We start from the raw sequence: 21,328 nt of genomic DNA on the forward strand, positions 1-21,328 counted from the left end.
CGTGAGACCCTCGCTCCGGGAGGCGGCAGGACGCGCGCGGGCCGGGGGAGGGCGCCGCTCATGCCTCACGTCCGGAGCTCCCGCATCGGCACGCCCTCGGCTGGCCGCGGGCGACGCCTCGCGGGGTGCGTCGGGAAATGTAGTCCGCGACCGTTTGCCCCCGCGCCGGGCAGCACCTGGCTCAGCCTTTCGGGAAATGTAGTCTGCGGACGCTGGTTCGGACGCAAGCCGCGTCTCGCGCGGCACTCCGGGAAGCGTAGTCCACGACCGGCTGTTCCAGTCGCAGCCGGCCATTTCTCGCGCGGTACGGCGGGAAATGTAGTCTGGTGTGTTCGCTCCGGTCGCCTGTTGTTCACTTCCGGTTCCTTGAGCGGCTTTTGTGAAGGGACCTTTGAGCTGTACAGGAAACGGCGTCCTTTTGGCCTTTGGAGGCACTGAAAGCTGGAGGGGAGACCTAAGAGCAATTTGTGGCGGGGAGGGCGGCTTTCCAGGCTCCCCGCAGTCGGGGAGCCGAACCGGCGCGTGGGTAGGAGTGAGCGAGTAGGCCACCGAGGGTTGTCGGTAATGAAAGCAATGGGGAAGGGTCAAACCCTCTTTTCTTTTTTTTTTTCGGTACCGGGAATCGAACTCAAGACCTTGCACTTGCCAGGCAAAAATCCCCAGTCCCGCAAATCCTCTTTTCTGTCCAAGCCAGCGCTTAGGTTGTCTCACCTCTGTTTCCTAACGGCTACAGGCAGAAACCAGCTTCAGCATTCTCTCCCCATCACAACGGAGACAGGCAACCTTGTAAAATGCCCACTACAAACGCGTAAAAAATATTACGGTATGAGGGTGGTATTCCGCATCTTTAATTGCATTACCGTTTCCAGGGATTTTATTTTCTGCCTTTAACTCTCCCCTTTTAAGAAATGCTTGGTAAAAGAAATAAGTAAAAAATAAAAAGGAATGTTTGGTAGGGGGCGTTCTTGGAATGTTGACCAGGCCGGCCTCAAATTTGAAATCCTGCTTCAGCTTGCCAGCTAGCTGGGGGGAAAATATTATGCTGAAGATGCCTTTTTGCTAATCAAAAAGTAAATGAATTGATGGAGAGTGAAGTTTTTCTCTTCCACCCAAGAGCATCTTTTCGGAAGTTGGAGGGAAGTTTTAAATGTACTCAAATCTCTCCGATAGAGGTATGATAATTTTAGTCTATGGGATAAATTGTCAGTAGCTAACAGGAGGAACATACAAATTCTGCCACATACCGGAGGCGTGGGAGTATTAGGCCGAAAGAACAGAATCGCTGACTTAAAGGGATGAGGGTGTCACTGGCTACCATGGGTTCTTGCCTCAGTGATAATGGAAATTAAAACTGGGGCAGTCACACAAATTTGCAGGCAAAAACTCTAATCAGAAAGTAAGAGAAAATGGTGAAGGGATTTCAGTTTGAGGAGAAGAAAAGCTGAAAAGGATGCAGCCCCCACAGAGAAGTCAGGCTGGGTCACTAACACAGGGAAGAGGCCAGTTTTTATGGGATTGCTGAGGGAGGCTAGTGTCTGGCTGATCAGCTCCAGAGAAGACCTAGTGGCTTGGTAAGCAGTCTAGTTCCCGGGAGATGATTGTTTCTGTTTGGGGCCATCACAGTTTTACACAGGCTCTGCTGGAGTGGTAGGTGACTGCAGATTTATGGCAATGACTTTACCATGCAGGTTTCAGGAGTAAACGGTGGTAGCTGAATGTCCCTGCAAGTCTCGTCTTAAAGGGGGATGAAATACAATAGGTAAATTTAGAGCTAATCAATCCTGTACTACCAGTTTTTAGAAGGCCGCTCCCCAGATGATTAACCAGCCTACTTGTAGAGCTGAGTGGGGAGTTTTAAAGTGGTGAAAGAGACTGATAAAAAGTGAAAGCAGAAATTCCAAGCTTTGTCCTGTTTTTAGTTAATCATTGGACATCTGTAGGCCCAAGTGAAAAGTCAGTCAGTTTTTTTATTTTAAACAAAAGCAGCTTTTAAGTCCCTGATGACTTCAGAAGAAAATATAGATCATACGTTCAGTGAATAACACTTTAAGGGCCCAGAAGTTTGTTCTCTGTCCCTCTGTGGTGATCCTCAAGAGTTTTATTTTCTTACCTGGTTTATTCTTGGAGGTGCTATGTTGAAGGCATTTTAAAAGATGCATTTGGGTTTTGAGACCCATAAGATTGTTTGGGAGAGTGAGGGGTAGAAAAGAGTATATGGAGTACTTCTAATGGTAAGAGATCGTGAGTTAAGTCTTAGGTGTACACCTGCCCTTTGTCCCCATGGTGGGCAACTGTCTCAAAGGGTAGTAGTCCATTCTTGAGGGTTGTGGGGAGATGTGTACAGGTGATTCAGATGGAGTCTCTCAAGTAATAACAACTTGTGGTCATTAAATCAGGTGTTAACCTGAGCTTCCCCATTCCTTCCTGCGGATAGATGTTTCTTAAGCAAAAAGGCTGTACCTGCATCTGTTGTTTACTAGTAGGACTAGATGTAAGCTACTTCCTAACAAAAGGACAGTTTGTCATAGCCATTTTTGCATCTGCACAGGTTTCTCAGAATACCCAAGTTGAAATAAACCAAAGAAATGTATTTTTGGTGGGAAAATCTTTTCACATGCAAAAAAAGGGCACAGAATGCTTTTTTCAGTTGCTACTAGTTGTAAAGTATGTGTCCCAACCTGTGATTGCACAAGAAGGGAAGTACAATATTTGGATGGTTGAGTTTTTCCAGAAACTCAAAGATTAATAGAAAACCTAAAATAGAGTTAAATAAAGAATATTTCTCTGATCACAGTATAATTTGAAGTTGTGAAAAAACAGAGGTTCATGAACATTTATTTATCTCTACAGTGCTTGTCACGGGAATATCACAGAAGCAAATGCTGGTTCTAAGGCTGTCCTCAAAACATGTTTTGAGGAAAAGTGGTACTAAATTTGAAGATGTAGTATACTATGCTGATTTTAAACATTTACAGAAATGTTTAAACATGTTAAAATGTGATCGTTTTTAAGCGATGCAAAACAATTTTAAAATAATGAAGTTTCTTGAATGTTTTATTTTAATATATATATATATAAGGTCTAAAATTTCTTTTTTGAAAATACATGCTTATAGAAAATCTACTAATGGATAACCACTGTTAGTATTTAACACCTTTTTCATCTTTTAAAATGTACTTCATGAGTATGCTCATGTATAGATGTATTCTGTGTCTTCATTTTTACCTAATGTGTGTTTTCAACAGAATTTATTGTCATATAAAAATAATCAATCTTCCTCATTCCTTTCTTTCTTGAACTAGGGATTGAACCCCGGGCCTTCATATGCTGTACCCTCAGCTCCATCCTGTTCTTCTTATATGTGTGATTTGCCCATTTCATATATATATATATGTATATATGGAAAAATACAGATTGTCTTAATCATTTTCTCATCACTGGGTTATCACATCTTAAATAAGTTTATTTTGGTGCCTGTATTTGGGCCATAGTTGGCTACTCCAAGGCAGAACAGCATGGTGGAAGGCCCAGGGAGGAGGAAAACTGCTTCGATCCTGGCAGCCAGGAAGCAGGAAGTGAAGGGAGGAGCCAACAAGGGTGGTACGGGGCCGGAGATATAGCTCAGTGGCACAAGTGCCTGCCTGGCAAGCACAAGGTCCTGAGTTCGATTCCCGGTACCGGAAAAAAGAAAAAAGAAAAGATTAAAAAAAAAAGAGGGGAGGTACAGGAGTACTTTTCCAGGCCACTCCCCCAAATGACCTGCTGCCAGACCCCATCTCCTTACCTGCAAGTTACCTGTCAGCCCCCACTATCCAGTCACCTCCCAGAAGACCTATCTATGGGCACATGAAGGTCTTGGGCGGACATCTAGGTATAATTCTTAACGCAAGAGACAAACTTGTGTATGTGTATATGTGTATGTATTTTTCTCCCAAAGTCACAGGTATACATGGAACTGAGCTATTTAGATGTACAGTGAAGTAAAACTGATCCTAGGCTTCCAGGATCCAGATTTGAGTTGGCCGTAGCGTGACCTTGTTCAAGCTACTGTTTGGACTTTCTAAATCTCAAAGAGGCATGATAATGTTCATAGTGCATTGTAAGAATATGAACTTAAAATGTGAAAGCATTTTGCTTTCTGTCTGCCACATAGCAGGCCTTCCATTTTTTCTTTTTTTTCCCCCTGAATCCTAGTTCCTTCTCTCTGAAGTGAAGGTTTTCTCCACTAGGTGGTGATGGTAGAAAAATAAATGAAACATACCAATAAGGACCTTTAAAATACATCACTTCTTCTATTTTGATTTGCCTAGCTGAATTTAAAGTTTCTTTTTGAGTTAGCATAAATACAAATAAATGCAAACTCTTCTAAAGTCAGAGGACGTAATCAATGTAAAGCAAGAAACCTTTGCTTAAAATTGTATTCACCTCACTGCTTGTTTTCAACTGACTGACTGTTTCCTTTGGGCTGTGTAACCATCTTCCTTGTCCTCCTTCCCCAGAGTCGGTCTGGGGATGACCGAGTCAGGAGGACACAAATGTACCTGTGTGCCACAGGGTCTCAGCCTGGCTGCCGTGCCTGAGCATAGGTAGATTATAAGCCACCTCATAGTATTGTACCTCTGGGCATTATCTTGCACCCTTGTACCCTGGACATTTTTGAAGCAAAAATGAGCCTAGGCCCAGTTAATTCCACATGACCAACATCCCAGCCATGTTTATTTAGCCTCCTAAGAAAAGCCCTGTGGTCATCTGTTCTTTGTGATTCCTCTCCCCAAACCTAAGTGCGTGCTCCTCCCTTTTCCTGACTTTCCCTACATTCTGTAAGTTCTACCCTATGTTATATTTCTTACTGAGCTTATCCTGATATCTTTAATACATTTTCTTGATATTATAAGCAGAAACTTTAAATCTATTTTCTTACTGGTCTCTTTTGCTATAAAAATATATGCACTGATATATAGAATGGGTGGGTGCTTGTTGCCTTAGCTGGGTATATTTATGAGAGTTGGTAGAAATCTGTAGAACTTGTGAGTCTGTGGAAAGAGGGGATTCAGTTTACAGATGAAAGGTTACAGCTCTTTTTGCAAGGGAAAGGTGCTGGCCTACCTAGAGGAGACCACCATCACAGGTTGTAGAGCTGTAGCCCATCTGTAGGGAAAGGCCCACTTGTAGGTAAAAGGGAGTGGCCAAGGCTTATTGTGTCTTTAAGGACTTTAGGAACTTTTTTGATTATATTTGTGTTCTGAACCTGCAGTTTTTATTAAAAGTACAATTTTTAAATGGTGATGGTTCTTGTCTCCATTTTACCTATCTTGTTTTTCTTATCCTGTCTCACTGTGATATGGCCTCACTGGCCTCACTGTAGGCCCCAAGGCAGTGGAGACCACCAACCATGGACTAAAACCTATGAAATCATGAACCAAAAATAAACTTTTCCTCTTTTTAAATTGATAATCTCAGGAATATTCTTACAAGCTAACACACTCACCAGTGTGTCGTGTTTCTTCTGTAAGCTGGTCTACTGGATTGTCAAATGAGGGGCTTGTGGAACCCCTACATTTATAGCCAGTCAGTTAGAAGGACAGCTGGCCCCTGAAGCTTGGTTGAGCCTGAAGTGGGAGCTTTGAGTGGAGAATGTTGCTCTTAACCAGCAGGATCTGAACTAAGTCTGAGTACTTCAGTGTCAGAATTGAATTGCAGGATACCCAGATGGTGTGAGAATAATGCTTTCACTCTAAGCTGGGCACTGTCAAATTATTGGTGAAAGTGGTTCTCTTTATCTTATAAAGCAGAATGTAAAGAGATTTTTATAAAATTCCCTCATCCCTGACTTTAAAAGAAAACCTAATTAAGTCAGGAAAGCTGTCTTCTGTACATGACTTTCCCCCCACTCAACCAGCAGCCATTATGTTTAATGATAAGAAACATTCAAGAGGGTTTTTATACTCTTATTCACCTCTCCCCCCTTGTTCATCTCACTTCCTCACCCGTGTCTTTCCAGCTCTCCATAATGTCTAGGGTATTATTTACCTTGCAGTGTAGCTCTGTCCCTATTAGCCTTCCTTGACTGCCCCCAACCCGCTATTTGGTGCCCTTTGCCGTATCCTATGTGATAAACACTCTGTCTTGTAATGTATAACAATTGCCTTGCAGTATTCCTGTTGCCACTTTCCATGCCTGTTTCTACTCCCTGTGCTAATCTGCATTAGAGGACAGAGTTCACCGTCTTCTCTCAGTGCTAGGCATTGTGCCTGGCACGTAGTGGGTGTGTTCTCAAATGGAGCCAGAGTGTGAAAATGACTGGGCAGGTCTCAAGTGCAGGCTTAACTCACTTCACCTAAGGCTCACATTGAGAACATTCTGTTACTTCTGGGAGAACCAACTGAATGGGGCTTTTAGTCAAGGGAGAGTTAGATGAAAAGTTAGATTAAGAATTCTGCTGAGTTCTGATTTGGAGATTTAGAGAACACCTACAAAAAAGAAAAAAAAAAACCCCACTTTTTCAAAAATGTGAAAAACATGGTCCTCTAGAAAGAATAGAGTTGTCAGAGGGGAGAAAAACTGGGTTACTTTAGGGAGAGGTGGCTTTTTGGTTGAGAAAAGACAAGAAGGTTGAGGGTACGCCATTGCACCTGTGTTCTTTTCCTTCGTTGAGCTGGATTTGAAGCCCAGTGGTGGGAATGCTGAAGACCAGAAAATAAGCAAACCACTCACAGGAAACTGGAGACCCTGGTCACTATTAGTGTTGTTTCAGGATCTGGAAGAGTCAGCAGGACTTTTCTTTCCAGCTCTGCTCTCGCCTGGAGGATGGGCCACACGTGCCCAGAAGCCCCACCAATGCAACCTCAGCATGCCAGTGTCAGGCTTCTTGAGGGAAGATCTCAGCAGTGTCATTCTCCAGATGCAGGCAACAGAGGCCTATGGACACAGGCCTGCTATCAACAGATGGGTTTGTGGCATGTGCACACAACTCTGAAGAATTCCCGGAAATACATGGGGGATACTTTGGGGGATGACTTCTTGGTAGAACAGGAGCAGCAGAAAGAATTTCAGAGACACTAAAAAGGTGTGGAATTTGTATGGAAATCAATACCTGGAGCTCTGAAAAATCTGAATTTCCAGCAGACAGAAAGTGAAACTTGGTGTCTACGGTACTTCACATGAAAAAATGAACTCCAAATGGATTATCAGCCTCAGTGTAACAGCTAGTGCTGGAGAACTTCCACAAACCAACTTGGAATATCTGCATGACTTTGAGGTAGATGACTCTTTACAGAGGACATAAGTAGACTAATGGATAGGAAGGGAAATTTGACTTCATCAGAACTTGAAAACATCTGCTTTTAAAAAGACATCTTGGGGCTGGGGATTTAGCTCAGCAGCAAAGCACCTGCCTGGTAAGCGCAGGGTCATGAGTTCGATTCCTGGTACTGGAAAAAAACAAAACAAAACAATAATAATAATAATAATAAAAAGACATCTTAAGGAAAATGAAAATCCAATCCACAGACTAGGAGAAAACATTGCAATGAATCCATATGCACTCAACTTATGTCTAGAATATGTAAAGAGTCCTTACTGCTCAATTATAAAACAGTTTATAAATGGGCAAAAGGCAAAAAAGAGTATCTTTCAAAAGAAGATATCCAACAATCTAATTCAAATGTGTATAAGGAAATGAAAATTAAAATCACATTTAGATTCCACTATAAATAGAATGACTGAAAAAAAAGACTGACCATATTATGTTAATTAATAAATATTAATGAAAGTAGATTTTAAAACATTTCTATTCAACATGTACTAGAAGCCCTATATCATGTGAAAAAGAAATAAATGGTGTGAGAGTTGGAAAGGAAATAACTATCTTTATTTGTAGGTTATATGCTTGGGTACACAGAAAATAAAAATTACATACAGATAAACTTTTTGAACTGACAACAGCCTAGCAAGTTTTCTGCTTAAAATGTTCAGTATTATAAGTAGGAAGAGACAGAAAAGGAAATTTAAAAACAGAACATTGAACAGCATCAAAAGTATAAATACCTAAGAATAAATTTGATAAAAGATGAAAGATCTGTATAAAGACCATTGTATGATCTTACTGAGAAAAAGTAAAAAAGACCTGAATTGCTTGAGTGATACATCAATTTATAGATCTGAAAATACAAAAATATAAATTCTTTGCATACTCATGTACAAATTCAATGCAGTTCCAGCTTATATTTCATAGGTGTGTGTGGTATGTGCTCCCACATGGATGTGTGTGTCTGTGTATGTAATTTGACAAACTGATTCTAAAAGTATTTTAACTCTGCTAAGAATGGCCAACACGCTTCTGAACAGGTGGGATGATGTTTTAAAAAACTAGGAGAAAACATTGCAATGAATCCATATGCACTCAACTTATTCTAAAAGTGAAAGACAATAGAAAAGTTTTAAAAAGTTTTAAAAAGACAATAGAAGGTAAGATTCTGTAACACCACCACGAGGATAGACAGATATGGAGAATACAGCCCAGAAACAAACATAAATAACTGGTATATGAAGTAGGGAGTCTTGAAAATTAGTAGAAAAGAGCAGATTTTTCAATAAGTGATTGTTATGATTCAGCTCTAAGATGTCCTCACAAGGCTTCTTGTGTCCAGAGGTGGGGATTTCAGAAGGTAATCAGATCACAGAAACACTACACTTATTAGTGGATTAAGCCACCTGTGAGTTCCTCGCTGAATGTGCTATATTAGGAGGTGTGGTTTAGTTGGAGGAGATGGACCATTGGAAGCATACCATTGGAGGGTAGATCTCTCGTTCTGACCCTTCCTTTGTCTCTCTCTTTCTCTGCTTCTGGGCTGCCTTAGGTTGCCTTTCCACAAACTTAGAAATGCAGTGGGAGTGTCCAAGTGGCCTTCCATAAAGATCAGAGTGCCGTGCATCCCCATCAGGTACACAAGGATGCCATCCACATCCCTCCTAGTGGGCTTCTTCATGTTCACGGACAATGCCTTCTGTGTAAGGACAGGGACCTCAAATGCCTTTAACCATTTTAGCCCTGCAGTGTCCATTTGTGTCCCAAGTTCTTCAAATACTTTTAAGCGTAGAGAATAAATACTAACAAGTTATTGTCAACCACTGCCCAATTTATTGTCTACCTAAAAATAGAACATTTTTATCTTTCATAATAAATAACATTAGGGTGTGTATGACATTTTCCCACAGCTCCCTATGAGCCCCTCCTGTGCCCCCCACTGCAGTGTATTTCCCTGTGGAAAATTTTCCCCTGAACCTCAGCCTTCGGGGAGACACGGGCCAACATTTGATCAGAACAGCATGACTTGAGCTTTGCACTTCTGTAATTTCATGCCTTGTTACTAACATAAGCTTCTTGTAGCTCTTAAAATCCTCTTCCAATTTAGAAAGTAGAAAAGCATCTCCAAGAATGTAAATATAAATATATTCTTCTTCCAATTCCTAAAACTAGAAAATGATGATTCATGCTGTAGGATGTGATTTTATACATTGTACACGAGTCTCCTTTGCCTTCCTGCAGTTGTGAAGAGTGGATAATCATAAGAATACCCTGAATCTTAAAGTGCAGCAAGCACTGTATTTTATTCTTGCATTTTTAAGCCCAAAGACTCAATGGAAGAGAGATACATATGGTGCATAGGGAGAAGGGTGGAAAGAATCCTATGGTGTGGAGATGGAGTTGGAAATAATGTGAGTGTGAACTTATTAAAAAATATCTCCTAGCTCTGGCCACTGAAGGGACTAGAAGCAGTGACATCCTCGTAGCAAAGAGCATTCCTGTGCCCAGGTCCTCATTTCTAAATACCATTTTTCTCTAAAAAGAACTAGGGCTCTTTGAAGAAGTGGCAGATTCCAGAAACAGTACAGAAAGAAAGAACTGAAAAATAGTGGCATGTCAAAAGTACATAGGAACTAGCTGGAGGGTGCTCCCGTTAGCCAAATCTGGGACAATTTGAGCATAAAAATGAGAAATGTAGGCAGCAAATAGTCCTCTAAAAAAATCCCTGACTTCATATTGATACTAAAAAGAAAGGGGCTCTGGATAAGGATGGAAAGCTGTACTTTATAGAAGAATACCATTTATAGAAGTAGAAAATTATTATGTTACCAATTACTATGATAATAATTCAGGCAAGAATGGATAATAAAAACAGGACAATGGACTGTGGGGAAACAAAATACCCACAAATTGCCACAATTTATTTATTAGTTACAAAGAGAAAAAGGTCACTTTTTATTGCCAAAATCTGACAAACACGATTGTTATCAGATCACCAAATTTAGCATCAATAATAATGACACAACTTGACATCCTGTGTCACCTGCTGTGATTTTCTGAGAAAGATACACCATCACTTGCGTGGTAGTCTTCTTCTACATGTATAAAGGGGTTCCAAACATGAAGACACAATCAGTAATTCATATTGAGAGATATTTTATAAAATAATTTGTCTGGAATCTCCAAAAATATCAATGTCATAAATAATAAAAGGAAAGAGTTAGGTTTCTGATCCTTAAACAGATGAAAGGAGATTTTTTTTTTTTTTTTTTTTTTTTTTTTTGAGACAGGTTTTTGCTATGCAGTTCAGGCTGGCCTTGAACTCACTTTGTAGCCCAGGCTGGTCTTGAACTCACAATGATCCTCCTGCCTCAGCCTCCCGAATGCTGGGATTACAGGTGTGCACCACCATGGCTGGCCAGAAGGAGAGTTTTTACAAAGACATAAGGATTAAATACACAATGTAAGATTTTGTTTTTTTTTGAGACAGGGTCTTGCTATGAAGTGCAGACTGGCCTTGAATTCACTATGGAGCCCAGGCTGGCCTCAAACTCACAGTGATCCTCCTGCCTCAGCCTCCCCAGTGCTGGGATACAGTGTGAGATTTGACTGGGTCCTATTAAGTGATACATCATCTTCGTTTTCACGAGACATGGTCAGGCATTTAGGGATCAAGTTTCATGAAATCTGTAACTTTCAGGAAAAAGAGATAGCAAAAGTGGAAAATCCATTTGGTGAATCTATGTAAAAAATGTGTTATATTTATTGTATATTCGGGCAAATTCCCTGTAGGGTTGATGTTTTAATTTTTTTAGTTTTATTTTTCGCAGTGCTGGGAATTGAACTCTAGGCCTCATACATGCTAGGCAAGTACTCTACTACTAAACTGTACACTAAAATAATTGGGGAAAAGGAGAAGTATTTAACAAAAACGATATAAAAGTTATCTGTGAGCTTTGGAAATTTGTTTACAGATTTAGTTATGAATAGAATTTGCATAATATACTTTGTACCCATTGAAATATCATGTATTATTTTTAACTTAGCGTCATGTATTTACATTCTACAATGAAGTAAAAAGGGATAAAGAGGAACAAAGAATGTAACTGCTATGAAATAGTGAACTAAAATATTTAACAATTTTTTTTGTCTTTTAGAGACAGGGTCTGGCTATGCAGTTAGGCTGGCCCTGAGCTCACTTTGTAGCCCAGGCTGGTCTTGAATTTGTAAGGATCCTCCTGCCTCAGCCTCCTGAGTGCTGGGATTACAGGCGTGTTCCACCACACCCAGCTCACACAGGTTTTTAAAACCTTCCATGTTATTTATATTTTTTTAAGCAGGAGAGAGAATGTAGGAGTTTGTTCATTGTTCTTTTTTGTATTACTGGGGATTGAACCCAGGGCCTCATGTATGCTAGGCAAGAGCTCTGCCACTGAACTACAACTTCAGCCCCTGTGGGAATTGTATGTGTATCAGTATTTATTATGCAGTATTTAGCTACTTACTCACTGTCATTTGGTAATGTTAAGGGTCTAATGTCAACTGGGGCTGTAAACAACTTCAGTAGCAGCGTTATCCTTCTTGTGCAAAGCATTCTAATCTAAACAGATAATAAGACTCAGGAGTTCTGTTAAGTTACCATTAATTTTCCTACTAATTACTCAAACGTAGACGGTATTTGCACCCAAAGAAAAATGTGTGAATCTCTCTTTTCTCCCACTTTATCATTTTCTCTTTTTCCCTTCGGCCCCAGGTGACCCACTAAGTGTGGGATGTAATTTATCTCCCTGGATCCCAGCCGTGGTCACTTGGAACCACTGGCCACAAACTGCTCAGTAGCACTCCCCCCGCTTCTTTTAACAAGCTCGTTTTTTATTAGTCATGTTGTTTTGTTTTCTTTTTAGAAGTGACATTATTGAAGTACGATTTGCAAAGCATAACATTCATCCATTTTAAGTGTACAAATCAGCATGTTTTAAGGAACTTAATGAGTTTTATAATCATGACCATCGTTCCTCACCCAGTAAGATTCTGTTTATAGTTTATGCTTGTTCCTACTCGCAGCTCCAGGCAACCACCAATCTACTTTATGTCTAGAGACTTGCCTTTTTTGGACATTGCATACACATGGAATCATACAGCTTGTCTTCATTTCGGGCTTTTCACTTAGCAGAACGTTTTTGTTCATTCCTATGGTAGCAACTAATATTCTTAGGGATAGTAATTGTCCTAGGATATTGGTGTCCTGAACAAAGAACTGAGCAGGACACACAGAAGTAGAAGTGAAAGCATAGATTGATCTGTTCCTTGGGGTGGGGGCAGGCCAGTGAAAAGAAGCCATGTATCAGAGCCTTCATATGGTTTTCACAAGGAGAAAATAGCTCTTTGGACTGGGGCAGTAATTCGCTCCAATCAAGGACAAGCCTCCTCCTTTCTGTTGGAGGGGGAGGTTTTGTCCCTACTGTGTATGGACCTTTGAGGAACCGTCATGGCGCCCAGTGGGTGGTGATGGTGGTGGTACCATAACCAAAATGTAAATGAGATTATAAGTAATCACAGCTGAGTTGGGGCCACTTTCAGTAGTTCAGGATATTCTGTAGTGCCTGTGTTCCCAGGCATGGCGTAGTCATTAGAGGTGGGTGTCGCTTGTGATTTCTGGAAGGTTATCTTGGCCTTCCAGAAGCCTATACTGCATGCGGCCTCTTGTCCTTCCCTGCTATCATCCAACTATCAGAACTGGGCAGCCTCTGTGGTTTTTGGAGGGTCAGCTTCCTCTTTTTCCTTCTGATCTTCCAGCTCCCTCCTTCCAGGAATTTCTTTTCTTTACCTCCTGCCTCAGTATTTTATTCCTTTTTCTTGCTGAGCAGTATTTCATTTGTGTGGATATGGCACATTATGTTTTCCCATTCGCCAAACTAACTGATGGGAACCTGGATTGTTGCCAAGTTTTTGCTGCTGTGGAAAATGCTTCTCTGACCATTTCTGTGCCAGGGTTTGTGCGTTCATGTTTTTATTTCTCTTGGTGAGATTCCTAGGGAAAAAACCACAAGGTCATATTATCTCAAACACCTATAGTTTTTATATTCCCATCACCTTGTCTGATGATGGTTCTGATTTCTCTATAACCCCTTCAACATTTGCTTTTCTCTTTTTTATTGTAACTTTTCTAGTGGGTGTGAAATATTATTCTATTACAGTTTTAACTTGTATCTCCCTGTGACTGGTTTTCAGCACTTTCATCATAGGCTTAGTAACCATTATGTATTTTCTGTGATGTCTATTCAAATCTTTTGTTCATTTTTAAAATTGAGATATTTGTCATCCTATTATTGAATTTATAAATTCACCTATATTTGTTTTTTTTTTTTTTTTTTTTTTTTTTTTTTTTGGTTTATTTCTCCGGTACCAGGAACCGAACTCACGACCTTGTGCTTGCCAAGCAGGCGCTTTTGCCGCTGAGCTAAATCCCCAGCCCCTAAATTCACCTATATTTGGGATACAAGTCCTTTATCAAACATATGATTTTCTCCAAGTCTATAGCTGGGTCTTTTATTTTTCTAATGGTGTCTTTTTAATAGCAAACATCTTGAATTTTGATGAACTGTAGCTTACTAATATTTTGCTTTTATGGGTCATACTCAGTGCTCCTTTATAAAAGGGAGAAAATTCAATTAGAGCTTGGAAGCCATAACTTTTCATTTTCATTTGCATGTTGGTATTCCAGACAGTTACTCTACTTCTGTGTGTAGATGAGGCCTTGCTGTTTTGGAAACACTCAGAAAGCTGTGCATAAACAGAAACTATTAGCATCATCCAGCCTGGCTTGAACGCCAATCAGCAGGCGGCTGTCAGCCGTGCCTGTTCCTGTGGCTTCTCTGACGGCACAGGCCCGTGGTCAGCTAGTGGGAATGTCGCTTGAAAAGAACCAAAGGATTCTTTTTCATGGCTCTGGGGGAAACTATGTCCCTTATGCTGGTATTTTAAAGAGATGTATAACTGTAAAATACCGTGGAAATACTGGAAATGTATTGCTGGACCTGCTCATGGTCTTACTCTAAAACTTGCTAAGCATAAGGGCATCTTTGGGGCATTCAGAATATCTTATGGGCATGGGTGTAGGGTGCCGAAGCTAGGCAAATAGACCAAAATGAACATGCATGTAATTTGCTTTTTGTGGTCAAGTATTATACCAGGCAACTTGCTCTTCAAACCATCAGTAACCGTAGGGAAGTGGACCATTGTCACCGAATTTTAGAAGTTGAGTAGAATGGATTCTTTCGGTTGACTTTTCTTTTCTAAGACAAGTAGATACAATCAAAGATCACGCTGTCTAGTAATTAACCAACAAATATTTATTGCATACGTGCAGCCCTCCCCTAACTCCAGATGTCTGCTTGCACTACTTATTCTACTTGAACATTTAATGCACTGGTCAAAAACTTAGACCTTTCTCTCCAAACGTTCTCCTCTGATGGCTTTCTCCATCTCAGATTACACCAGCTCTATCCTTTAGTGGTCAGGAAAATTTGTAAACCATCTTTGTCTAGTATCTTTCTTTCTTACTCCAGATTAACCCATCACAAATCCTATTGATTCTAAATATACTGTGGATGCCTGCTAAGATTCTGGATTATAAAATGAGGTATTAAGCTTAGTTAACAGTAAGGTATCAACATTGGCTCACCAGTGGTAACAAATTTAGCATACCAACATAGGATGCTGAAAATAGGTGGAGGGTGGAGTACAGGGAAACTCTCAAGTACCGTGAACTGTCAGAACTGCCTTTTGTGTAAGTCTAAAATTACCCCAAGGGAAGTTTATTAAAAAAAATAGCAAAGGAGGAGATTCTACTGGACCTTGGCTCACTAGAGCCTGAGACTAGTATTCTGGAGCCAAGGGGATGGGACATCTGACTTTATTGTTTAGATGAGGATGTGGCTGCATACATCTTTCCTCTGGTGGTTGGTTTGTTACCTGACCGGCACTTTTCCACACCTGCAAAATTGTAAGCTCAGAGTGTAACAACTATAAAAGTTGGTGACTCAGATTAGTTCAGTCTTTTCATAACAGTTTTGTTGAGTGATTTATCTTTTATAAATATATGCTTCTGCTTAGTTACTCTTCCTCAAGAGAAAACACAGTTTTTTAATCCTAGAAAAATGCCAATAATTCTGTTTTTTTAAAACAAGATTTGGCTGTCATTCTTTAAACGCCACTCAAGATGGAAAACATCTATTTTTTATATGGAACACATTGATTTGAATTAAAACAAAAGCATAAAAAGCCCAAGAGTGTAGGCAGCTAGCACTGGGATGGAGTGTAAGGGGTCAGCCAAGGCTTCTTATAAGAGGTGATAACTCGTGGGGTTCTAAAGATTGGATGATTGCCTATAACACCAATTCTAGTTTCTAGGTGTCTTGGTTACTCTTCTCATTGCTGAGACAAACTACCCGACTCCCAAAATTAAGGAAGGAAAGGTTTATTTAGCTTAGAGTTTGTGGAGATTTCTATCCATACACAGCTGGCTCCAAGGCAGAGTGGCACATGGCAGAGGGCAACAGTTCATGGCAGCGGAAGATAGCAAAACAGCAAGGGCAAAAGGGAGGAGTGACACAAACAGCCTCTTTCCCTTACATTGTATGCAAAGTACCTTCCCCAGGGCAGTGTGGCACTCACACCCATGAATCAATCATAAACTCTAAAATCCTGCCCCATGACTGCATGTGGCTTTGGGGAGACACCCAGACACAACCCATAACACTAGGGAATCGGGGTTTTATACTATTTCAATAAATCCAGGAATGCACCACTGTTAGATGTGGAGGTAATTTTTTTCATACTAATTCCCTTTTCTTGGCCTGCAACAAAAACTGGGAGATAGTCAAAGCATTGCTATGAAGAGACTTATGAAAAATTCATCCCAGTTCTTTGTACCCTACCTGGATGCCTGTGCCTTTGACATTTCCCTAGAGCTATAAACCATTGGAGACATTGCAAATAACTTTAAGGGTTGAGACAACTAAAATGAATCTGCTAAATGTTTTCAGGAGACCCCATATTGCAGCAGGATGTGTTCCCAGTTGCACATAGCTATGGGGTTCCCACACCTTGCATCTTGCCAGCTGGGAACCAGCACTTAGATAATCTTGGATCTGAAAGGGACAGATGTGCCAAGGGACAAATCCAGCTTTGTAATTCTAAGAGTATTGCCACACTGATGAGAGGGAAAGAGAAAGGTGATATTTCACCCAATGTTCCGAGCTCCTCCTCTCCTTACCTGACCTCTGAAATGGAGCCATGGGCCCTGAAAAGCCTGTGTCTAAAATTAATATTCTTCTCCATCTGACTAAGATGGCAACAGCTGAGCAACATGAGATCAAGGACCATATCAGTTTAAACAGGGGCTCAAAGTGGCATTTGAGAGAGAGGACACTTCCTCTTGTAGTAGACACTTCTCTTTGCAGAAGCTTCTACTGACCAAGAGTAAGGACTTTCACTAGAGCCCTGAGTGGTCAGTTTGATTTCTGCAAAATTTCCCTTTGTCTACTGGAATTTTTAACTACTGTTGGAGTGGTGCAAACTCTATGATGTCCTCCTATAAGTGGTAATTATTTTTATGTCTTGTAACAACTTCTCGAATCTCCTTTCTTCTTATGTACCAAACTTCAGGTAGAGTTTAATGTTTAACATTTCTTCGCACAATGATTATATCATAGACTTAAGATTTGTTTTCATATGTTAATCTGTATGTGGTTTCCTAATGAAGCTTTAGTACTATCTGCACTTAAATGTCATATTTTAGTCATACTTTGCTTTAGAACATCCCTGCCTATGTTTTCTTCTTTTAATAATTATTTTCTTCCAAGGAGGATTTCAAGAATGCTAATGACCTATAATGTGTGTACCTGTAGAGTTCTAATTCATACTGTTTGCATTTTGGTTTGTTGACTCTTTAGGTGGCATGTAGAATTTTGTAGAGTACTGGATTTAAAATATATGTTTGAATGCTATTGTTTTACTTTATGAGTTGTGAAAATGATATTCCATGGGAAAAATTACAGGTGATTTCTAAATTGAGAAAAGGTTTGAAGAAACAAGTTTTAGACAGTTTCCACTAGGAGGCCTCAGGCATAAGCCATGGGAAGCTACCACAGATTCAAATCATTCTTTATCTCTCCCTCTTTATAACCAAGGGATGTGTAGATACACACACATGATTGTGTTAGACTCAAAGCAGAGCTATGTGGTTTGTGCATGACTTAATTTGCCTGGAAAGTATCTCAAAGGAAGCATAAGAACTTGGAACTCCTCAGTAGGAGCTGTTAATGAATGTGGGAATGCCTCCACATGAAAACAAACAGCAATCCTATTTGGATGTGGGCAGGGAGGCTGGAGTGTAGCTCCTTGGTAGAGGACTTGCCTAGCATCAGGGTTGTTTTGCAGATGCAGACGGCCTGGGGCCACAGGTTGGCCTTTCCTTATCTTCTCCCTGTTAGCAGGTCTTTCCTAGGCAGAGAGCGGAGATATCAGGGAGAAATGACTATCTGTACTTACTATTTATTAACACAGATAAATGTAAATTACAAGATGCAATTGAAAAATACATTGAATATTTACATTTGAAAAATGATTACAGTGAAAGACACATTGCCATTAATTCTCTCCAAAATACATGCCCTCTCTTCGAACAGACTTATCCCGTTATCCACCCCACTTTCTGAAACAGTTCTGTAGGTCCCCTATTGTGTGTTTAGTTGCACTGTCCTGGCTGCCTCACCGTCCTGAATTGATTTGAAACATTTCCTTTTAATCGGCATTTTGGCTTTCGGAAGAGCTAGAAGTCTCACAGTCCCAGACCCGGTGACTAAGGTGGATGACAGCACATCGTAATGGTTTAGCAGCTGCTGTCCTGTTGGATGGCACATGGCAGGAGTATTCATATTTTTTATTGGGGTTGGGGATGTAGCTCAGTGGCACAGCACCTGCCTGGCAAGTGCAAGCACAAGATCCTGAATTCAATTCCTGGTACCAAAAAAACCAAAAAAAAAAAAAAAAATGTAAAAAAAAAAAAAAAAAAAAAAAAAAATCATATTTTTTATCATATCTTGTAAAGGGACTCATGAGAGAGGACGTCCAGAACTGCTTCAGAGAGGGGCAAGAGTGATGAGATGAGTGCATTTAAACTGAAGGGAGTATTTGAGGGGGATTAATGGCAATATATCTTTTACTGTGACAATTTTTTTAATTGAAACATTATCATATATGTTGCTATCCCTTGTATTTTTAACAAAATGACATCTTTTCATAGCCATTCTTATTTTTTTCCTTTTTGAACTATGCAGTTCAGGCTGGTCTTTTTTTTTTTTTTGTCTTGTTTTTTGAGACAGGGTCTCACTATGCAGTTCAGGCTGGTCTTGAACTCACTTTGTAGCATGGCCTGTCCTCAAACTTGCAGTGATCCTCCCACCTCAGCCTCCCGAATTCTGCTTCATAGCCATTCTTGTATCTGCAGAGGTTTGCAGTTACTCTGAATAACTGATACAAAATATGCTAAAGAAATGTATTTAGGGTGGTAGATTTTATTTTCTGACAATATACATCCTATTTTATGCAATGAGAGAGAGATACAGTCACCCAGTAGAAATCAAAATTGCTTCTTACTATTTCTTTTGTAGGAAAAAGTGAAAAAATGATTTTCTTTAAAACTTCTACTAGGTGTAGAGACACACACTTGTACTCCCAACACTCTTGGAGGCTGAGGCAGGAGAATTACAAGTGTGAGTCTAGTCTGGGATATATAGCAACTTAGCAAAACCCTGCCTCAAAATGAAAAATAAAACACCTAGGATGCAGCCCAGTATGAAGGCCCTGGGCTCCTTTTTTGGTGCCACCAAGAGAAAAGTTCCAGCAGTGGAAACTCACTGTGAATACTAGCATTTCTTTATTTCTTCTGTTTAAACAGAAGTTAATTCCCAGTCCTCACTGAACATTTCCCGTGAGTTGGCGTGTGAACGAGTGATGAGAATGTTCTTGGTTTCATTTCTTTACAGCCAAGAGAACGGAACACTGAAAAGTCACGATTGCATCTTGATTTACAAATCGGAGACACAGGGCAACAAAGACCACACTCCAGAGAGCAGCCTAATTGGACTCACCACCAAGATGCTGAAAGTGAAGCGGTTAGAGGAAATCAACACGTGTTACAGCAGCAGTGGGCTGGAGGAAGTGACATTTTTCCAGTGCATGAAAGAGGTGGAGAAGGTGAAATGCTTTCTGGATGAAAATCCCAGCGAACTGGTTTCAAGTTCTGGAAAAAATGAGGTAATTATATGCTGATTTTAAAAGCATCACTTCTACCTTATCTTCCTTATACCAAGAAGCCATTTCTCTGACCCTGTTCAAGTTCTCTTTGGTTACTGGTGGGTAGAATTGAAGGTGATGTATAGCTAGGTAAATCCCACTATGTTTCACTGAGAATTGTGCGTGAACTTTTCAGCTGAGTTTGGTTAGCAATTAGGAGGCCTTTGGCTATGCACTTGTCCCTGTCGGCTCGCTCCTCCACTGTGTAACTAGTAGCTTAGGAGTTTCCAAGCGAGTTTTGTATAGGCTGGGTGTAGCCCGGTGGTAGAGCTTTTGTGAAGCCCTGGGCTCCATCCCAAGCAGCCCATTTTCCTTCTCTCTTTGGGGAGGCTGAGTGAGCAGCCTTGAGCCTGTGCTGTACCACTGAGCTCTACCTCTGGGCCCATGCCTAGCATTTAATCAACGTGCGCCCCCAGCGGCAGCAGCAGCAGCAGTTCCTCCCTGGTTCCCACTCAGCACCACTGAGCTGCCTTGTGCTCAGGCCTTTACTCCAGCCCATGCAATGGTCTTTAATGCGTTCAGCACCTCGCCCTAGACAGGGCCCCTGCAGGTCAGGACCTTGTGTTCCTTGTCTCTCTATCCTTGGTTGCTTTCCCAGTCATGTGCATGTAATAGGCAGCAAAAGGATCTGTGGTTCGAACAGACTGATTCAAGTGAACTCTGCCTTCTGGTTGAGGGCTAGGAATCATCGCTGTTAATAATCAGAACGAGTGGTTCTTGTGAGGCAGCTTTGGAAAACATCCTTCCTAGCCCAGCTACTGCTCTGAAAAATGCTATTCAGGTAGGAGGGCATCTCTGGTGACACAGTAGACAACAAAGTGGAGATATTGTATATAAAAAGCCTAGGAGGTATTTCACTATGAGTGAATAAGGAATGATAAAACGTGCTGGGGAAAGAACTGAATCACACTGATGTAGTTTTTTTGAGACCTCTGTTTTCCTTATGAGTTAATATTCTTTCTCGTCTTCCTCTTCCTTCTTTCCTCCTCCCCCTTCTCTTCCTTCTTCCTCTTCCTCTTCTTCTTCTTTTGATTCTCTTTTTTATTTTATTTTATTTTATTTTATGAAATGAGAACCACTGTTATCCAGGTTGGCCCTGAACTCCTGGGTTGAAACCATCCTCCTGCCTCAGCCTCCTGCCTGGCTAATTAATATTTTATGCAATATAGGAAAAGAAAACATTTCCATAAGCAAAATTTGTGAAACATGAAAGACTTTCTCACTGGGCCTATTAATATTTTAAATCAATAAACAGAAGATTTTTTTCCCTCTAGTTCGTGAATTTCTGTGGGGCATAGAAAATAAAATATCCTTCTTGCATAACCTCCTATAACTCTGAAATCATTAACTAACTGTGATCATTTATATAAATTTGATTATTTTTCAAGTATAGTTTTTCTCCAACTTTTCTGATGAAATTTTTAAAGCAGGCACACATTTTTAAGCAGTGAGATTATGGTAAGTTGGAAGATAAACATTGTTAAGGTGAGTTACTTTTCTCGTTACCACCTGTCCCACAGTGTTAGACGTCAATGGCTTGGAAGTTACATATGCTTTAGGATTACTTCAGGAGAAGACGGAGAAGGTCTCAGTCTGAAGAAAGACTAGTAAAAGGGAGCCCACTCGCTTTGTCGCCTGCTGGCTTCCGGCCTGCAGTTGAAA

The 21,328-nt window shown here is 40.6% G+C and overlaps 2 protein-coding genes across 6 annotated transcripts in view; one reads left to right on the forward strand and one right to left on the reverse strand.

The window, feature by feature from the left end:
* Wrnip1 (Werner helicase interacting protein 1) overlaps positions 1-125 on the reverse strand; it is a gene marked incomplete in the record, with an annotated part of 19,970 nt that extends 19,845 nt beyond the window's left edge. The window contains 1 exon segment of the mRNA XM_005398930.2: positions 1-125.
* Mylk4 (myosin light chain kinase family, member 4) overlaps positions 1-21,328 on the forward strand; it is a 100,396-nt gene that overhangs the window by 4,211 nt on the left and 74,857 nt on the right. For 3 of the 5 annotated variants that reach the window (XM_013521845.1, XM_013521847.1, XM_013521843.1), the window contains exon 2: positions 19,357-19,627. In XM_013521845.1, the coding sequence (XP_013377299.1) occupies positions 19,357-19,627 (271 nt within the window). Of the gene's footprint in view, positions 1-16,672; positions 16,976-19,356; positions 19,628-21,328 lie in introns of those variants that run through there. The other 2 variants (XM_013521846.1, XM_013521844.1) reach the window with 2 other exon arrangements.

This window comes from Chinchilla lanigera, unplaced genomic scaffold, assembly GCF_000276665.1.
Source record: "Chinchilla lanigera isolate Chin_1 unplaced genomic scaffold, ChiLan1.0 scaffold00064, whole genome shotgun sequence".
Lineage (NCBI taxonomy): Eukaryota > Metazoa > Chordata > Mammalia > Rodentia > Chinchillidae > Chinchilla > Chinchilla lanigera.